We start from the raw sequence: 17,689 nt of genomic DNA on the forward strand, positions 1-17,689 counted from the left end.
TGTGCGCGTGTGGCTCTCTGTGTGTGTGCGTGTGTGGCTCTGTGTGTGTGTGCGCGTGTGGCTCTGTGTGTGCGCGCGTGTGGCTCTGTGTGTGTGCGTGTGTGGCTCTCTGTGTGTGCGTGTGGCTCTTTGTGTGCGTGCGGCTCTCTGTGTGTGTGCGCGTGTGGCTCTCTGTGTGTGCGCGTGTGGCTCTGTGTGTGTGTGCGCGTGTGGCTCTGTGTGTGTGTGCGTGTGTGGCTCTCTGTGTGTGTGCGCATGTGTGGCTCTCTGTGTGTGCGCGTGTGGCTCTCTGTGTGTGTGCGCGTGTGGCTCTCTGTGTGTTTGCGCGTGTGGCTCTCTGTGTGTGCGCGTGTGGCTCTCTGTGTGTGCGCGTGTGGCTCTGTGTGTGTGCGCGTGTGGCTCTGTGTGTGTGTGCGCGTGTGGCTCTGTGTGTGTGCGCGTGTGGCTCTGTGTGTGTGCGCGTGTGGCTCTGTGTGTGTGCGTGTGTGGCTCTCTGTGTGTGTGCGCGTGTGGCTCTCTGTGTGTGTGCGCGTGTGGCTCTCTGTGTGTGTGCGCGTGTGGCGCTCTCTGTGTGTGGCTCTCTCTGTGTGCGCGTGTGGCTCTGTGTGTGTGCGCGTGTGGCTCTGTGTGTGTGCGCGTGTGGCTCTCTGTGTGTGTGCGCGTGTGGCTCTCTGTGTGTGTGCGTGTGTGGCTCTCTGTGTGTGTGCGTGTGTGGCTCTCTGTGTGTGCGCGCGTGTGGCTCTCTGTGTGTGCGCGTGTGGCTCTGTGTGTGTGTGCGCGTGTGGCTCTGTGTGTGTGTGCGCGTGTGGCTCTGTGTGTGTGCGCGTGTGGCTCTGTGTGTGTGCGCGTGTGGCTCTGTGTGTGTGCGTGTGTGGCTCTCTGTGTGTGTGCGCGCGTGTGGCTCTCTGTGTGTGTGCGCGCGCGTGTGGCTCTCTGTGTGTGTGCGCGCGCGTGTGGCTCTGTGTGTGTGCGCGTGTGGCTCTGTGTGTGTGTGCGCGTGTGGCTCTCTGTGTGTTTGCGCGTGTGGCTCTCTGTGTGTGTGCGCGTGTGGCTCTCTGTGTGTGTGCGCGTGTGGCTCTCTGTGTGTGTGCGCGTGTGGCTCTGTGCGCGTGTGGCTTTCTGTGTGTGTGCGCGTGTCGCTTTCTGTGTGTGTGCGCGTGTTGCTCTCTGTGTGTGTGCGCGTGTGGCTCTCTGTGTGTGTGCGCGTGTGGCTCTGTGTGTGTGTGCGCGTGTGGCTCTGTGTGTGTGCGCGTGTGGCTGTGTGCGTGTGGCTGTGTGTGTGCGCGTGTGGCTCTGTGTGTGCGCGTGTGGCTCTATGTGTGTGTGCGCGTGTGGCTCTCTGTGTGTGTGCACGCGTGTGGCTCTCTGTGTGTGTGCGCGCGTGTGGCTCTCTGTGTGTGTGCGCGCGTGTGGCTCTCTGTGTGTGTGCGCGCGTGTGGCTCTCTGTGTGTGCGCGCGCGTGTGGCTCTCTGTGTGTGCGCGCGCGTGTAGCTCTGTGTGTGCGCGCGTGTGGCTCTCTGTGTGCGCGTGTGGCTCTCTGTGTGCGCGTGTGGCTCTCTGTGTGCGCGTGTGGCTCTGTGTGCGCGTGTGGCTCTGTGTGCGCGTGTGGCTCTCTGTGTGCGCGTGTGGCTCTCTGTGTGCGCGTGTGGCTCTCTGTGTGCGCGTGTGGCTCTCTGTGTGCGCGTTTTGCTCTCTGTGTGCGCGCGTGTGGCTCTCTGTGTGTGCGCGTGTGGCTCTCTGTGTGTGCGCGTGTGGCTCTCTGTGTGTGCGCGTGTGGCTCTCTGTGTGTGCGCGTGTGGCTCTCTGTGTGTGGGTGTGTGGCTCTCTGTGTGTGCGCGTGTGGCTCTGTGTGTGTGTGCGTGTGGCTCTCTGTGTGTGTGCGTGTGGCTCTGTGTGTGGCTCTGTGTGTGTGTGTGTGTGGCTCTGTGTGTGTGTGTGGCTCTGTGTGTGTGTGTGGCTCTGTGTGTGTGTGTGTGGCTCTGTGTGTGTGTGGCTCTGTGTGTGTGTGTGGCTCTGTGTGTGTGTGGCTCTGTGTGTGTGTGGCTCTGTGTGTGTGGCTCTGTGTGTGTGTGGCTCTGTGTGTGTGTGTGTGTGCGTGTGTGTGTGGCTCTGTGTGTGTGTGGCTGTGTGTGTGTGTGTGTGTGTGTGTGTGTGTGTGTGTGTGTGGCTTTTCGGTGTGTGTGTGGCTTTCTGTATGTGTGGCTCTGTGTCCGCGAACTACTCTCTAATGCTCACCTATTGCCATTGTAAATGACAATACCATTTATTTATGTTTTATTTAAAAATGAAAAAAAATGTCATGAGCAATGCCAATAGCTCTACCTTTAATAATGCCGAGAACATTGCATTGTAAATGTTTGTTTCTGTTTGCTGGCAACTTGGGCAGGGGGGCAGTCAGTGCTTGTTAGGTTATGAGTTGCGGGTATTGGTAGCCATAACTGCTGAGTTTCAGAGGTTGTGCTCATTTGAGTCAGAAGCATAATTAGTTTTTAACTGTGTTTTAAGTGAATTTCACAGTTTTTTGTGATGTACTTAATTTCTAACCAGTGGCGTAGCAAGGTCAGGTGGTAGCCGGTGCGGAAGATTTCTAGTCATCTCCAGCTTGACAAAAATATGTGTTTAAAACACATTTTTGCCATTTTGTCATCTTCCTCAGTGATGACACCTGGGGCGGTCCGCACCTACTGCCCCCCCTTCCTACGCCACTGTTTCCAACCCCCTCTGTGAATGGCCTTTTATCAAGACCTGGCCTACACCCAACCCGCTACAGGCAACCATCACCTGCTGTGCTAACAGGGTTGGACCATAGCACTTGCCCTTTATTAATTCTTCGCATTTTATGATTTGCAAATCCAGGTTAAGTATCCTGTTCGAGTACTGTGGTGCAAGATACGCTTTTCTGACCCAAGTTGCCCCTTTTGGAAGTTTATGGTTCCAACTTCATATGGTTGAATAAGTGCTGGTGAAGCATGGGTTGGAGAAACTTCTCCTGGTGTTTGCAATACACTGGCACAAAGAATGCTCTGGATCTGCAAAACCTTTTCTGACACCTATTGGGGCTTGGGGTCTGTGCTAACTGTCTCTGTATCGAAGACACCAGACACCATGTTAGGTGTTGGGGTTCTGCAAATCCCTAATAGGGTCCAATAATCCTTCGAATCATAAAAATAAAAATCTATTACTTGATATTGAGAGAGGGGGGTTGAGGGTCCTCCTACTGTGGCCTGTGGTCAGGGAAAAATGGCTTCCTCGTACAAACATAACTTTTTTTTAATTTCATGATCTGGAAATAGTTTGTGAATCCCAAACAGCACAGATATACAAAACGGTTAAGCCTATAAAGCACATTAGACATTTTTTTTAAATGTTTATATCTCAGAAAATTACTGAACAGTTATACACCATAACAAACGGTTTTCCTTCATGTCAGATTTGTTGTAGTTATTTTGAGTATTGGAATTACAATGTGGAAGCATCTTTCTTCACCACCATCCCCATCACTTTTTTTTCCTTTACACAGTTTTGCACAAAAATTGGCATGCTGGACTTTAGCTTACTACACCAAGCAATTGCCAGATTTGGTGCACAGGTTAGGCAAATTCAAAAATGTTGTATCAATGTACTGCTGAACCATCATTACATAGTGTTGACTGTCACTGAGCTATTTATATTTATTTAAAATATACCCTTGAGCAGAGCTTCTCCTATTTTTATGTAAGAAGAATTACTTGGGGTCACTGACAATCAACCTAAGTTTCTAGGAAACATTCTTGCTCTTACAATAGTAAGTACATCGACAAGATTTACATATTAGTAGCTTCTAATTGCAAGATTACCGGTAGTGACTGCCACCTACTGCCAGTGCATAACACAGTGTTATTAGCCAGAATGTCATTGTTAGACCTGGCACTTTTTGCAGGACTATACCCACACTTTTTGCCTTCCAATTTTTCTGCATTTCGTTTTCACTAGTTTTATGACTCGGGGCATTTTACCACTGCTGTCCATTACTAAGGTGCAAGAGCATCCTATATAAAAGGTAATGGTAATTGGTTTGTCCATGGTTGGCATATTTAATTTAATAGTAAAGAGTACTATGCGTGGCCAGGGCCCGTAAATTAAATACTACTAGTGGGCTGCTGCACTGATTATGCCACCCACGTGAGTAGCCCTGTAAATATGTCTCAGGCCTGCCACTGCAATGTCTGTGTGAGCAGATTTAAACTGTAATTTCGACCTGACTAGTGCACCCACTTCCCAGGCCCAAACCTTCAATTTTACTACATATAAGTCACCTTTAAGGTAGGCCCAAGGCAGCCCCATGGGCAGGGTGCAGTGAATTTAAAAGGTAGGACATATGCTGTTGTGTTTTACATGTCCAAATAGGCAAATACTGCTCATTTCTTTTTTCCCTACGGCAAGAACTAGCTTTCCCATAGGTTATCATTGGAGCTGTCTTGTAAAACAGACATTTGAGGTGAGCAGATCTAGAGTGTCGCTGGTGTTGAGAGTGCTCTAACAGGAGCTGCTTTCCACCTAAACTTGAGAACTACCCAGAGTTCTCTCTTTTTTTTGCATAATTTATGCGTCACTATATGCCTGAAAGGGTTTTGTTTTGACTTATACTGGGTGCTCCCTTGTGTCTGGACAAAGCTATACCTCTCTGAAGAGCTCTAATTAGGGTAAAACACTGCGTCAGGGGTTGCTTTTACTCATTTCAGGTTGGCTTGAGTTAATATTTTACCAATTCAAAGCTGTAATACTGTGCCTGGAGTGATAAATGGCTTTTGTCATTTTACAGCCCGGCAAGGGCAGCACTGCAAGTCCTATGCTTAAAGACTTTGCTGTAGAAATGGCAAAATACTTTGTCCTTTTGTATCTCGGCGTGGATGGCACTGTGCTAATCCTATGCTTAAAGACTTTGATAGAAAAACAGACATTTGAGGTAAGCAGATCTAAAGTGTCGCTGGTGTTGAGAGTGCTCTAACAGGAGCCACTTTCCACCTAAACTTGAGAACTACCCAGAGTTCTCTCCTTTTTTGCATACTTTATGCGTCACTCTATGCCTGAAAGAGTTTTGTTTTGATATATATATATATACACACACACACACACACACACACACACACACAAATACTTTACACATTCCCACTGAGATAACCCTGACTGCTCATGCCAAGCTACCAAGGGGGTGAGCAGGGGTTATCTTAGCTGTGTAACTTACCCTGACTAGAGTGAGGGTTCCTACTTTGACAGGGTACATACCGACTGCCAACTGAAGACTCCATTTCTAACAGCCATAAAAAGCTTTAGCAATACAAAAAGAATAATGAAATAACACAGACAGTGTCAAGTTCCTTCTGTAACCAAGGAAATATCAGCAATAAGTCTTACTCACTTAGAATGAAATACCATTCATCTATCAACACTAATTATATAAAAGAAATGCAATCATTTTGTCTCCAAACAACAGTTTAATTGTTTTTGAAAATAAAAGTATTTTGCTAGCAAATACGAGCTTTTCATAGGTGGTAAAAATACACACTAAAAATGCCTCAGAACTGTTTGGCTGACAAACACCAGATTGGCATTTTCATTAAGGACACACATATAGAACTTCCTTGCAGAACAAGTTACTTACCTTCGGTAACGATATATCTGTAAGAAACATTAGTTAGTGTTAGATTCCTTACCTTAGAATATCCCCAGGCGTCTGTCTGGATCCGGAAACTTTTGCGTAGCAGTACCCCTGCGCGTCGGTAGGCGTCGTCTGCAGGCGTCCCCTGCGGCTCCGCGTCCGTCGTCGGCGTCGTGCGCCGTGATGACGTCGCTGGAGTATATAGACGCCGCCTCCGTGCGCTGACGTCAGTTCTTTGCACACAGCTTTTCCGCGCCAGGAGACGCAGAGCCATGAGAGAACCAACACTGGTGCCATGTAAAACTAGGGCCCTGAAAGGGATGTCCTTAACCCTAGGTATCAGTTCGCAGAACGGGGAGGATGGGTGGGTTCGGTAAGGAATCTAACACTAACTAATGTTTCTTACAGATATATCGTTACCGAAGGTAAGTAACTTGTTCATCTGAAAGAAACACGTTAGTGTTAGATTCCTTACCTTAGAATACATACCCCAGCAATACCAACCCCGGTGGTGGGTCTGCGAACCAATACAAAACTACACCAGAAAGTCCTGGAGGACAGAACGGCCAAAGAAGCCATCCCTCCGGACTTGACTGTCCAGGCAGTAGTGCCTCGCAAAGGTGTGCAGCGAGGCCCACGTAGCCGCTTGGCAAATGTCCTGCAAGGGGACTCCCCGGCCCAGGGCAGTAGTAGCCGCCGTGGCCCGAGTGGAATGGGCTCTCAGCCCAACAGGAGGCTCCTTCCGAGCCAAAGAGTAGCACGCTTTGATGCAGAGGACGACCCATCGAGAGATGGTTCGTTTACAAACCGCCCGTCCCTTCTTCGCACCCACGTAGCCAACAAACAGTTGGTCATCCACCCGGAACTGGCGAGTGCGATCCATGTAAAATGAAAGCGCACGTTTTGGGTCCAGACGATGGAGCCGCTCTTCATCCTTTGAAGGATGCGGAGGCGGGAAGAAGGAAGGGAGGGTGATGGACTGCCCGATGTGAAAGGCCGAAACAACCTTGGGCAGGAAAGAAGGTCTAGTCCTCAGAACCACCTTGTCAGGATGAATGGACAGGAAAGGAGGTTGGACAGAAAGAGCCTGGAGCTCACTCACCCTCCTGGCAGAGGTGATGGCAACCAGGAAAGCCGTCTTTAAAGTCAGGAGACGGAGAGGACAAGAATGAAGGGGCTCAAAGGGAGCGCACATCAGAAAGGTTAGAACCAGGTTCAAATACCACTGGGGCATCACAAACGGAACAGGTGGAAACATGTGAGTGATGCCCTTCAAGAATCGAGTTACAATCGGGGATTTGAACAAAGAAGGCTGATCAGGAAGCCTCAAGAAGGCTGAAAGGGCAGAAAGGTAGCCCTTGATAGTGCCCAGAGCAGAGCCCTGCTGGGCAAGAGAAAGACGAAACAGAAGAACCTCCGAAAGAGGGGCAGAAAGAGGATCCACAGCCTTTGCTGTGCACCATGCCACAAATCTGTTCCACCGACAGGCGTATACCGACTTAGTGGAGGGACGCCTGGCTGCCAGAATAACATCACAGACTTCAGGAGGCAAGTCAAATGGCCTCAACTGCCGCCGCTCAATCTCCAAGCATGGAGGTGGAGACTGGACAGGTTCGGGTGGAGGACCGTCCCCTGCTGCTGCGACAGAAGGTCCTCCTGAAGGGGCAGGCGGATCGGGGGACCGACTGACATGCTGAGTAGCTCGGGATACCAGTACCTTCGAGCCCAGTCCGGAGCCACAAGGATAACTTGGGCCCGGTCGCGCCTGATCTTCTTCAGCACTCTGGGCAGAAGTGGTATAGGCGGAAAGGCGTATAACAGACCGCAACTCCACTCGCGCCGAAAGGCGTCGCCGTGCGAGTGCCGTCTTGGAAACTCCAACGCGCAGAACTGATGACATTGCGCGTTCTCTTCTGTGGCGAATAGATCTAATCAAGGCTCTCCCCATTGCAGAAAGATGCCTCGCGCCACGTCCGAGTTCAGACGCCATTCGTGATCCATCGAGCACCGACGGCTGAGTTCGTCCGCCCTGGCGTTCAGGGAACCTGCCAGGTGTTGAACCGTCAGAGTCACGCCCTGACGTTCCAGCCATTGCCAGAGGCGCAGAGCCTCCTGGCAAAGGGTCCACGACCCCACTCCGCCCTGTTTGTTGCAGTACCACATGGCGGTGGTGTTGTCGGTGAACACCTGCACTACACTCCCGTTGACAAAGGGGAGGAATGCCTTCAGTGCCAGACGAATCGCCCGCAGCTCCAACAGGTTGATATGGAGCCGGGACTCCGCCGGAGACCAGATGCCTCTGATCTCTGCCTCTCCCAAGTGGCCACCCCAGCCCTGGAGGGACGCGTCCGTCACGACAACGTGCTCCGGTTGGGGAAGAGAGAGGGATCTGCCTCTGACCCAATCGCGGTCCGTAAGCCACCACTGCAGTTGTCTCGCAGTGCCCTCCGAGATCAAGACGTGGTCGGACAAGTTGCCCTGATGCCGGGCCCACTGAAACTTCAGGTCCCACTGCAGAGCCCGCATCCGCCACCGGGCGTGATGCACCAGAAGGATGCAGGAAGCCATCAGTCCCAGCAGCAGCAGCGTCAACCTGACCGAAACCCGGGATAGCGGCTGAAAGATGGGAATCAAAGCCTGAATATCCCGGACCCGCCGTTCCGGAGGATAAACCCGAAACTGCGCCGAGTCCAGAACCGCTCCGATGAAAAGGAGCTTTTGAGAGGGACACAGGTGTGATTTCGGCACATTGATGGAGAACCCCAGGTCGTGCAAGAGGTCTGCCGTCATCTGTGGTGGACGACTGTTTGGGGCGAGCCCGCCTTCAACAACCAGTCGTCTAGGTAGGGGAAGACTGAAACCCCCAACCTGCGCAGATGGGCTGCGACCACCGCCATCACCTTTGTGAACACCCGTGGGGCGCTGGTAAGGCCGAAGGGAAGCACGATAAACTGAAAGTGCTCCAGGCCTACCGTGAACCGCAGGTAACGCCGGTGGGCCGGCAGGACGGGGATGTGAAAATAGGCATCCTGCAAGTCCAACGCTACCATCCAGTCTTGTGGGTCTAGAGCAGCCAAGACCTGAGCTAACGTCAACATCTTGAACTTCTCCTTCCGGAGGAAGCCGTTGACGTTCCTTAGATCCAAGATAGGACGTAGGCCCCCCTTGTCCTTCTTGGGCACCAGAAAGTAGTGGGAATAGCAACCACGCCCTACTTCTGGCCCAGGAACGCGCTCGATGGCCCCCTTGGCCAAGAGGGCCGTAACTTCCTCCTGCAGAAGTGTCAAGTGGTCCCCCGACACACGGTGGTTCTGCGGTGGCATGGCTGGAGGAGTTGTCTCGAAGGGGAGGGAGTAGCCCCTTCGGACGATTTGCAGCACCCACCTGTCCGAAGTGATCGTGCGCCAGTGAGCGTGGTGATGGCGAACCCTGCCATCCACTGGCGTCACATGGGGCCGGAAGCACGGACTAGGAGGATTTTGAGGCAGATGCTGCGGGGGGAGGTGTGGTCTGACCCCGCCGTTGTCCCCGACCGCCGCCACAGCGGTTTCCACGGCCGCCACCGCGTTGAAAGGATTGTTGCGGCGCGTGGCTGGCAGCACGTGTGGGGGCGCCCATTCCTTGACATCGAAAGGGACGAAACGAACCCGTTTGCTGACGCTGGGTCGAGAGACCCAAGGACTTGGCCGTGACCCTGGAGTCCTTGAAGCGTTCCAGCGCGTGGTCCGCCTTGTCACCGAACAGGTGACAGCCATCAAACGGCATGTCCATCAGTGTATTCTGGACATCAGCCGAAAAGTTGGCGGATCTCAGCCAGGCGTGGCGACGAATCGCCACTGTCGTTGACATAGCTCTGCCCAGCGAGTCGGTCGTATCAAGACCACACCGTATCGAATATTTCGCTGCATCTCGGCCCTCAGCCACAGCCTGACCGAGTTTCGCCCGCACCTCCATGGGGCATTCTGGCAGCAGTTCCGCGACCGTATCCCTCACAGAGTGGGTGTAGCGGCCCAAGAGGCAAGCGGTGTTGCAAGACCGCAGGCCCAAACTAATGGACGAGAAGACCTTCTTTCCAAACTGGTCATACCTCTTGGATTCCCGGTCGGGCTGGGCCGACGGGAATGCGGACTGGGAGGTCGAGGCCTGGATCACCAGACTCTCAGGAGTGGGGTGGGTAGACAGGAACTTGGGGTCGTCCGGACAAGGACGGTGGCGCCTGGCCACGTTCCGATCAACAGGCGCACCTTAAGCGGGCCTGGACCACGTGCCCAACAGAACGTCTGATAAGGCTTCATTAAACGGCAGCAGCGGCTCCTGTGGGCATGACTGCGGTTTGAAGACCTCAGTGAGGATGTTAGGCCTCACGGCCGCGACGGGGAGCTCAAGGTGTAAGGCCTTGGCAGCCCTCATCAGCACCACTGAATATGCAGCTCCCTCCACCGATGCCACGGTTGGAGGAGAGATCAAACCAGGGTTAGGAGAGTCGTCCAAACCACTGGCATCCCCCAAGTCACCTGTCCAGTCCGGGTCATACTGGCACTCGCGTGACAGAGGGTCCTCGGACCCCTCCCAACCTTCACCGAACTCTTCATCCTCTCCGTATTCGGAGTCAACGATGTAGACCGGCTCCTCGGGGTTCATGGGCCCCATCGGCGCCGGGACCGGCGTCGAGCGACGCCCGTCCGGCGCCGCGCCCGGCGTCGGTGAAGGTAAGGGGACGGCGCCGCCCGGAGCCGGCGCCGGAACCCCGCCGCCGGCCGGAGCCGGCACCGGAGAACCGGCGCCGCGCGGGGGCGGCGTCGGGGGTAACCCCGATGGCAACGGCGCCGGGGAGGCCGGAAGACCAGCCGGCGCCGATCCCGAAGGCCCTTGCAGCGCCGGGGTCGGAGCCGTCGGCGGCGCCGGAGCACCCGACGGCGCCGAGGCAGGGACACCCGAACCGCCAGGGCCCCCAGACGGTAGCACTGGGCCCGAAGGCGCCGTAGGCCCCGTCGGAGAAGCGAGTGCCCTCATGGCCATGAGGAACGCCTCGATCTCCTCAGGCGTCGCGCCGTGCCCAGGGACCGGAGGGTATGAGGCAGGCCGCGCCGGCGACTCTCGCGGAGCCGTGGGGTTGAGGTCACCCGAGCCCCCGGCCGCGTCGCGCGAGCGTCAGGGGGATTCAGGGGTACGATGACGACGCCCCGACTTCTTGTGCTTCTTACCTGATGAGCCTGACGAGTGGTGTCGACTTCCGGAACGCTCGGCGCGGCTCCGCGACCGCTCCCTCGAACGCTCTCTCGACCTCCGGCCGGACCGACGTGGGGCCGACACCCGGAGCTCCAGTAGCTTGCGGGACCGCTCCCGCCTAGCCTTGTTGGTGAGGGCCCGGCAGTCGACACAGGAGTCCACGTCGTGGTCGGGGCCCAGACACCGGAGACAGAGGCGGTGATGGTCTGTGACCGACATCGTGCGCTCACAGTCATCACAGTGCTTGAACCCAGGCATCCTATGGCACAATTAGAGAGATAACAATCGAAAAACTTGGTCAAAAGACCGGAGTACTGCTCTTCAGATCTGCGTCCACTGGCGCGGAAAAAAGAAGAACTGACGTCAGCGCGCGGAGGCGGCGTCTATATACTCCAGCGACGTCATCACGGCGCACGACGCCGACGACGGACGCGGAGCCGCAGGGGACGCCTGCAGACGACGCCTACCGACGCGCAGGGGTACTGCTACGCAAAAGTTTCCGGATCCAGACTGACGCCTGGGGATATTCTAAGGTAAGGAATCTAACACTAACGTGTTTCTTTCAGATATAACCGTTTCTGCCTTACATGTCCAAGTATTAAACACTGCTTGCCAGGAATGGCAACGATACTCTCAAAGATGTTGACAAGTTGCCAAACATGGCCATTATGTGAGAAGTGGTCACTATAGTGCGAAGAATTCCTAAAGTAAACCAAGGATGGCCAACATTCTTATGCTAGGAATAAACACCACAATGCAAAGGGAGCAAACAATGTCAGAAATGATTTAATTTTCCCAGAGACAGCCAATAATAGGCCAAGGATTCCCACAATTCATTAAGGATAGCCGTAATGAGTCGCGGCTAGCCATGATTAAACAAAGGATACCCAAAATATACCTTAATTGGGCACTGTTATGCCAGTTCTGACTACCATTACAGAACGAAACTTCACCAATATGGCAGGAGTGGTCATATTTAGGACTTGACATGCATACAATATGTCAGATACCAGGAATGGCCATCTTTATCAAAGAAAGGACCCCCATATGCTATAGAAATACTAAAGGACACTAGGTTTAGCCCTCGGAAGGAAAGAGCACTGCCTGGCAGGGAGGGCATTCCACACCCATTCCATCCTCAAAGCCAATTAGACCTAGGCTTAGCGACACTCCCACTATGACTCCTACACTTTTTGGTTCCTGAGAAAGCTCAGAATTCCAAACTTGCATCCAGATTCCTGCACTCAACAATCCTGCATTCTTCTTCCCCAGCCTCATGGACACACAGGGACCCGGCTGCACAGACTTTTGCAGCACAACCAATCAAGATGCTGCCATGATGACTGGTTGTGCAATAGGTCCAATACTGTCATGCACACCTGTGTGTGGAGTTATGCTACTGATTGATCTAGCTGCGAGTGTTGAGATAAGAAGCAAAGCTTCCTACATGTTGTTCCTGGAGTGGAGTGCAGTTCAGCTCCAAACCTTCCAAATAAAATACTGGGTCTCTAAATGTCTCTAAACTATCTGCTTGTCAATTACTGGTTTCGCTCAACATATTTGTTGGAGGCACCGGTTTTAAAGTGATTTAACCTCCGTTTAAAGCACTCTGGGCCTACTCAGTGTTCAAACGTGCTCTTTTGCTGAAGAATGTAGTTTTCGCAAAACTCTGAAACTCAAGGTTTGTGTAACATGCCCTGGTTAGCCAATAGGTCACGCCTTCGAGACCCGATGGCTTGCTAATGTTTTTAGTCATGCTATACAGCATCCCTAATGTTGTGCAGCATGGCTAAAAACAAAAAGAGAAATAATAGCCTATGACTTGGCAGCGTCATTTTGTATTACATGCATTAATTATGCACATGCCTAAAACTTGACACTTTTTTTTTGCTTACTGTCGGAAATTACCGTCTTGCATTGTATTGCCCCAGTTGTTTGGCTTCACTACCCTAACTTTAGCTGAATCTCTTTTTGTTATCATTAGGATTCTGCACACTTTACTCATGCTAACAGTTGTAAAGTGCTTATAATCTGCCTTTCAAACATGGTAAAATGGGTATAACCGATTGGCACATTTAATTTACTTTTAAATCCCAGGGCCTGTAAATAAAATGCTGCAAGTTGGCTGCAGCACTCACTGGAACACCACTAAAGTAGCACTGTAAAAAATGTTTTAAACTGCAATTTCAACGAGGCAAAATAAACCCTTTGCCAGGCATAAGGCTATCATTTCAATACAAATAAGTCAGCCCGAAGGTAGGCCCCTAAGAATCAGAATAAAGGGTTCATGGATTTTAAAATGTAGGAGATGTGTACTTAACTTTTACATGTCCTGGCAGTGAAAACCCCGAAGTTTGTTTTTCACTGCAGCAAGGCTAGTTCTCACACTGGGTTAGCTTATTACATTTAATAAGTGATAATTTCAGTTTGGGAATAGCTACAAAGATACTTCCACTCATTTTAATTGTACTGTACCATCCTTTCTAATGGTAAAGTCCGATATTAAATTACTATTCTAAAAAAGTGCCAAATTAAGGAAATTTTACTACCCAAAACAAACAAACAAATATTTGCCTTTTTGCATGCGTCCAGTCACATGACTGTTAATGGCTCTAATGTGGTTTGATATGTATTCCTTCCAGAAAGGGGACAAAAGGGCCTTAGGTGTGGAGAAGGGTTTTCCTCTTCTGATGAGGATGGGCTTGGGGTTGTACTCAGCCCTTCCTTAGCTTCAAAGGGTAGTCTGAAGGCTGTACGGAGCACCTTCCTGACTTCTGAAGATGCCAATCCTGTCAATGGCAAATGCAGCCTACACCTCGGCCTGCCTGCCAGTCCTTTGTTTCCTTTACAAATAGGAGACAAAACCAAGATAAAGGGAAGAACTGACCAAACCCAGTTTAGGGTTAGACAAAGGAGGTGTCCCTCACACAAAGGCTGACACTGGATATAAAAGTGTCATTCTCAGAACCTTTCAACTGCACACTCCTGAACCTGACGAAACTCAAAAGGAGGACAGCCCTACTGTCTGAAGAAGGAATTACGGACCTGCTGCTGGGTTCTACCCAGGACCACAAAAATGGCTCCAAGGGTCAGTTGGCTGATCTCCTGTTGAGTTCAAAGGACACAGCATGATTCCAGAGGCTTCACAGCAACTGTCCAGTTGACCAGGAACAACCTGACCTGCCTAAACCAGGCAGCTGGCCTCTGCTGGAGCGAGCCTAAAACCCAAGAAGTTCGCCCCACCACCAATTTTTGGACCCTTGACTGGTGTTAGAGTGTAATCTTCCAACCCTAAAGCTGCAAGAACTGGACTCCAGTTGAAAAAGCAGAGGTTCTGGGCTCCTCAGGTACAAAAGAACAATCCTAGGTCTTCTTGCAGATTGAGCATACCTCATTGAGGCCAATACAGGACTTGCATCTGACTTCCGAAGTAACCTTCCTGGACACAGACCCTCCACTTCACCGACCAGAGCTCTCCGTGTCAAAAACACCCATCCCATATTTCCCACCAATACGAACTTCTGATTGCCTACCAGTGATGACTGCAATACCAACACAAGGTTCTGAATTAGGCTGGGGCTTCAGAAACCCTCCGTTGGCAACCCTCCCCAGAATCAGCCTGCAGCCTGACTGCTAACAACCCTGCTGTTGAGAGTTTCTCATGTGAAAACTAGACTAAGTTGGGAGGTAAACATTCCAACGGGATGAACCACACTCCAACGCATTTGGCCTCCATTTTTTACTTTGACCTAGTCCAGCGCTAACAGATGAACGCGAGTGGTGCTTTGTGCTATTTGGCGTTATTTCTCAATTGTATTTTTTTTTAACCCCTTCGATGCTGATGACGAGCTCAGCTCGTCATCACCCACGGGTGGCGTGTGCTGATGACGAGCTGAGCTCGTCATGTAACTCAGAATTTTGGAAATCCCAGCACACAGCGGGAAAACCGCTAGCAGTCAAGGTGTTAAATAATCACATCTCCGGTTCAACTTATTGGATTTTTTTTTATGTCATTTTGTTTATAAAAATTTTCTTTATCTGTCTAAATTGGTGTGGGATTTTTCTGGTGTCCGGTTTTCACTTTATGACTGTTTTAGTTCTGCATTACACATCGCCTCCAAGTTAAGCCTGACTGCTTTTGTGCCAAGCTACTAGAAGATTAAGCACAGGTGTAGTTAGTGAATTTTCTGGTTTAACTGGACAAGAATCGTGTACCTTTCTTGAATGGGGCCCACACCCCTCTCAACTAATAACCCAATTTCTAACACAGTTCAGAATTGGATTGGTAAACAAAACGAAAATAATTTGTGCAAGCTGGAAGGGCGGAAGCAGTATGGGTAGTGGAAGCAACATGGAAGGTGGAGGCAGTTCAAAAAGGGTGGGGAAGAAACCGAGAGTATGTATGGGGAAGCATCGAGAGGCTTGAGGTGGGGAATCATCGAGAGGCTGGAGGTGGGGAAGCATCGAGAGGCTGGAGGTGGGGAAGCATCGAGAGGCTGGAGGTGGGGAAGCATCGAGAGGCTGGAGGTGGGGAAGCAACAGGAGGTAAAGGAAAGCCCCATGAGTGGTGCATGTGGGCGGAAACAACTACGAGAGTGCAGGGAGGGAGTTAAACCGAGAGAGGCAGGTGGAGCCGGGGAAGCAAACAGAAAAGACAGAGCAACATGGAAAAGAACACAGGGTGAGAAAGCATCATGGGGGAAGAAGCATGAGGGGTAGCGTATAACGGATAGGGGGTGAGGATGCCCCTAGGGAGTAATAACGCAACACATACACTCTGATGCAGTGATTAAAGAATAAAAACAGTAGCTCAAGAAAAGTAAGCAAAGAAAGGAACCAAGTAAAAGGTCCTTGTCTAGGGGGAGGGACAGATTCACAAAGATGAAGTAAAACCCACACCAGCTAACGAATAAGAAGCAAGCTAATGGGAGTGACAATGATGCCAACTAATGGTAAGCTATGTGTGGGCTCCAAGTCTCAAAACAGATAGCGCATGCGCGATATAGTAGACAAGGCCTAAAACAGAACCCACAGGGTTTTCATTCTCTTAAAGGACTAAAGACTATTGGCAATTCAGAGTATATTGATTGGAATTCTGATTTAAATAGTACAGATATTAGTTTGCAATTGGGTAAACGTTTTACAGAACATAAATAGTGAGAGGTTGTTAAACATTAAAACTGAGTAAATAGTATGATCAGTATATTGTGCACCACTTAACTAATCTGTCCTAATAGCATTTCAGAACAAGTAAGAAGAAATGTCAAACATACCTTCTGTTCAAGCTCATTCTTCCTGTAGTTGATTGTGATGGAATAATAATGTCGATTCAATCCATGAATAAGTGCCTAAAAGCACATTAAAATATTTATTTAAACATATAAATGTAATTACAAGATGAACTGCATACAACGTAAATCCTTAAATATGTTATGTATAGAAGCATAAACCTATATTCAAGAATTAGGGGAAGTGCTAGCTGGGCCTAGAAATTATGTTCTTTTAGAACTATGGGCATGAGATGCATGATGTGCCTTGGTGGATAAGCCAAGTAAAGAAGGAAGGTGAAGGCAGAACACAGAGGGAAAAAGACATGATTCCTAAGGTGGCATGGCCTGAGTTGGAATATCCGATGGAACAGTGAGTGGTCTGCGTGGTGACAGATGTGGAGTAAAGAAAACAAGGCACACCCTTAAAGGAGTACAGAACCTGGGTAACATACAGAACAGTCCAAAATTGGTTCTTTGGGACTCAATTAGAAATTACATGTATCCACCATTAATCCTTCATATTGCAACCTAAGCATCTGTTCTTTTTCTCAATTATTGACATAAGGCAAGATACTTCAATGGAGTCAAACTGGGGAACCAAATCTGTTGCGTTTCATTCGATAAACAGACTCGTGATTTAGTCCCAGAAGTCGGTTTCTCCATTTTCGAATCAATAGTTATTGGCATCTTTAAGAACGGGTGCAGCTTTACCCTATTTTGACATCACGAAGCAAAATAAATTTGTTTGGGGCAGTAACCCTGCAACTGAAATGTGGCTCAGTTAGAATGTGCTAGTTCATACTGATGAGACCAACTGACCTGCTTAGTTGGATAGAAATGTAGAAACAGATACACTTCAATTACTTACTAATAATCCACAAAATACAGAAATCAACTGAACTGATTTTTTTCCAATATGATTGAATATGCAGCTTGTTTTTATACCTGTAAAAAATGTTTTAAAGTTTAGCACTTATCACAGAGCACTGAGCCGTCTACACATTATTAAATGTATATATATTAGAGTGATGATACACCTTGTGAATATGTGTGCATGGTATTCAACGGAGCAAATTTGGGCCCCGTGCTGATTCTATTTAAAATGGTACGTATACATAATTGCTAACTGTATAGTAAGGAAACATTTTTAATTTGTTGTACTTGAGGTACAGAGGCAGGCTAGTTGCGACCTACAAGCAGTTTCAGAGGATTTCACAGCAAAGGAGTGCAGGACTTCTAAAGATAAAGCTTTCACCACCTTTTCCCGACAGAAATATGGTTTTTGCAGGCTCTCTCATTTTGGTGCTGTTGAACAGAGGAAGTGAAGTTGCACTGCACACCAGCTCTTGGCCAATTAGGAGCTGCAATAGCGTTCTATACTTTAGTAGATCAATAGTGTTTTAGCTTCCCTCATTTAATATTTCCACTATATGCGCTCCTGGCTCGCATTCAGCTAGGTGATGTCAAATGTACATCCAAAGAACCCACATTTCCACTAGTTTAAAGTTTTTTTTCTGTTTAATAAACATAAAAATGGTACATTTACATCATT

At 50.0% G+C, this 17,689-nt stretch overlaps 1 protein-coding gene across 1 annotated transcript in view; it reads right to left on the reverse strand.

The window, feature by feature from the left end:
* The window catches only part of PSMD14 (proteasome 26S subunit, non-ATPase 14), a 532,244-nt gene that overhangs the window by 99,225 nt on the left and 415,330 nt on the right, over positions 1–17,689 (reverse strand). The window contains exon 8 of the mRNA XM_086956618.1: positions 16,141–16,215. Coding sequence (XP_086812744.1) covers positions 16,141–16,215 — 75 coding nt within the window. The remainder of the gene's footprint in view (positions 1–16,140; positions 16,216–17,689) is intronic.

Source organism: Lissotriton vulgaris, chromosome 2_1, assembly GCF_964263255.1.
Source record: "Lissotriton vulgaris chromosome 2_1, aLisVul1.2, whole genome shotgun sequence".
NCBI lineage: Eukaryota > Metazoa > Chordata > Amphibia > Caudata > Salamandridae > Lissotriton > Lissotriton vulgaris.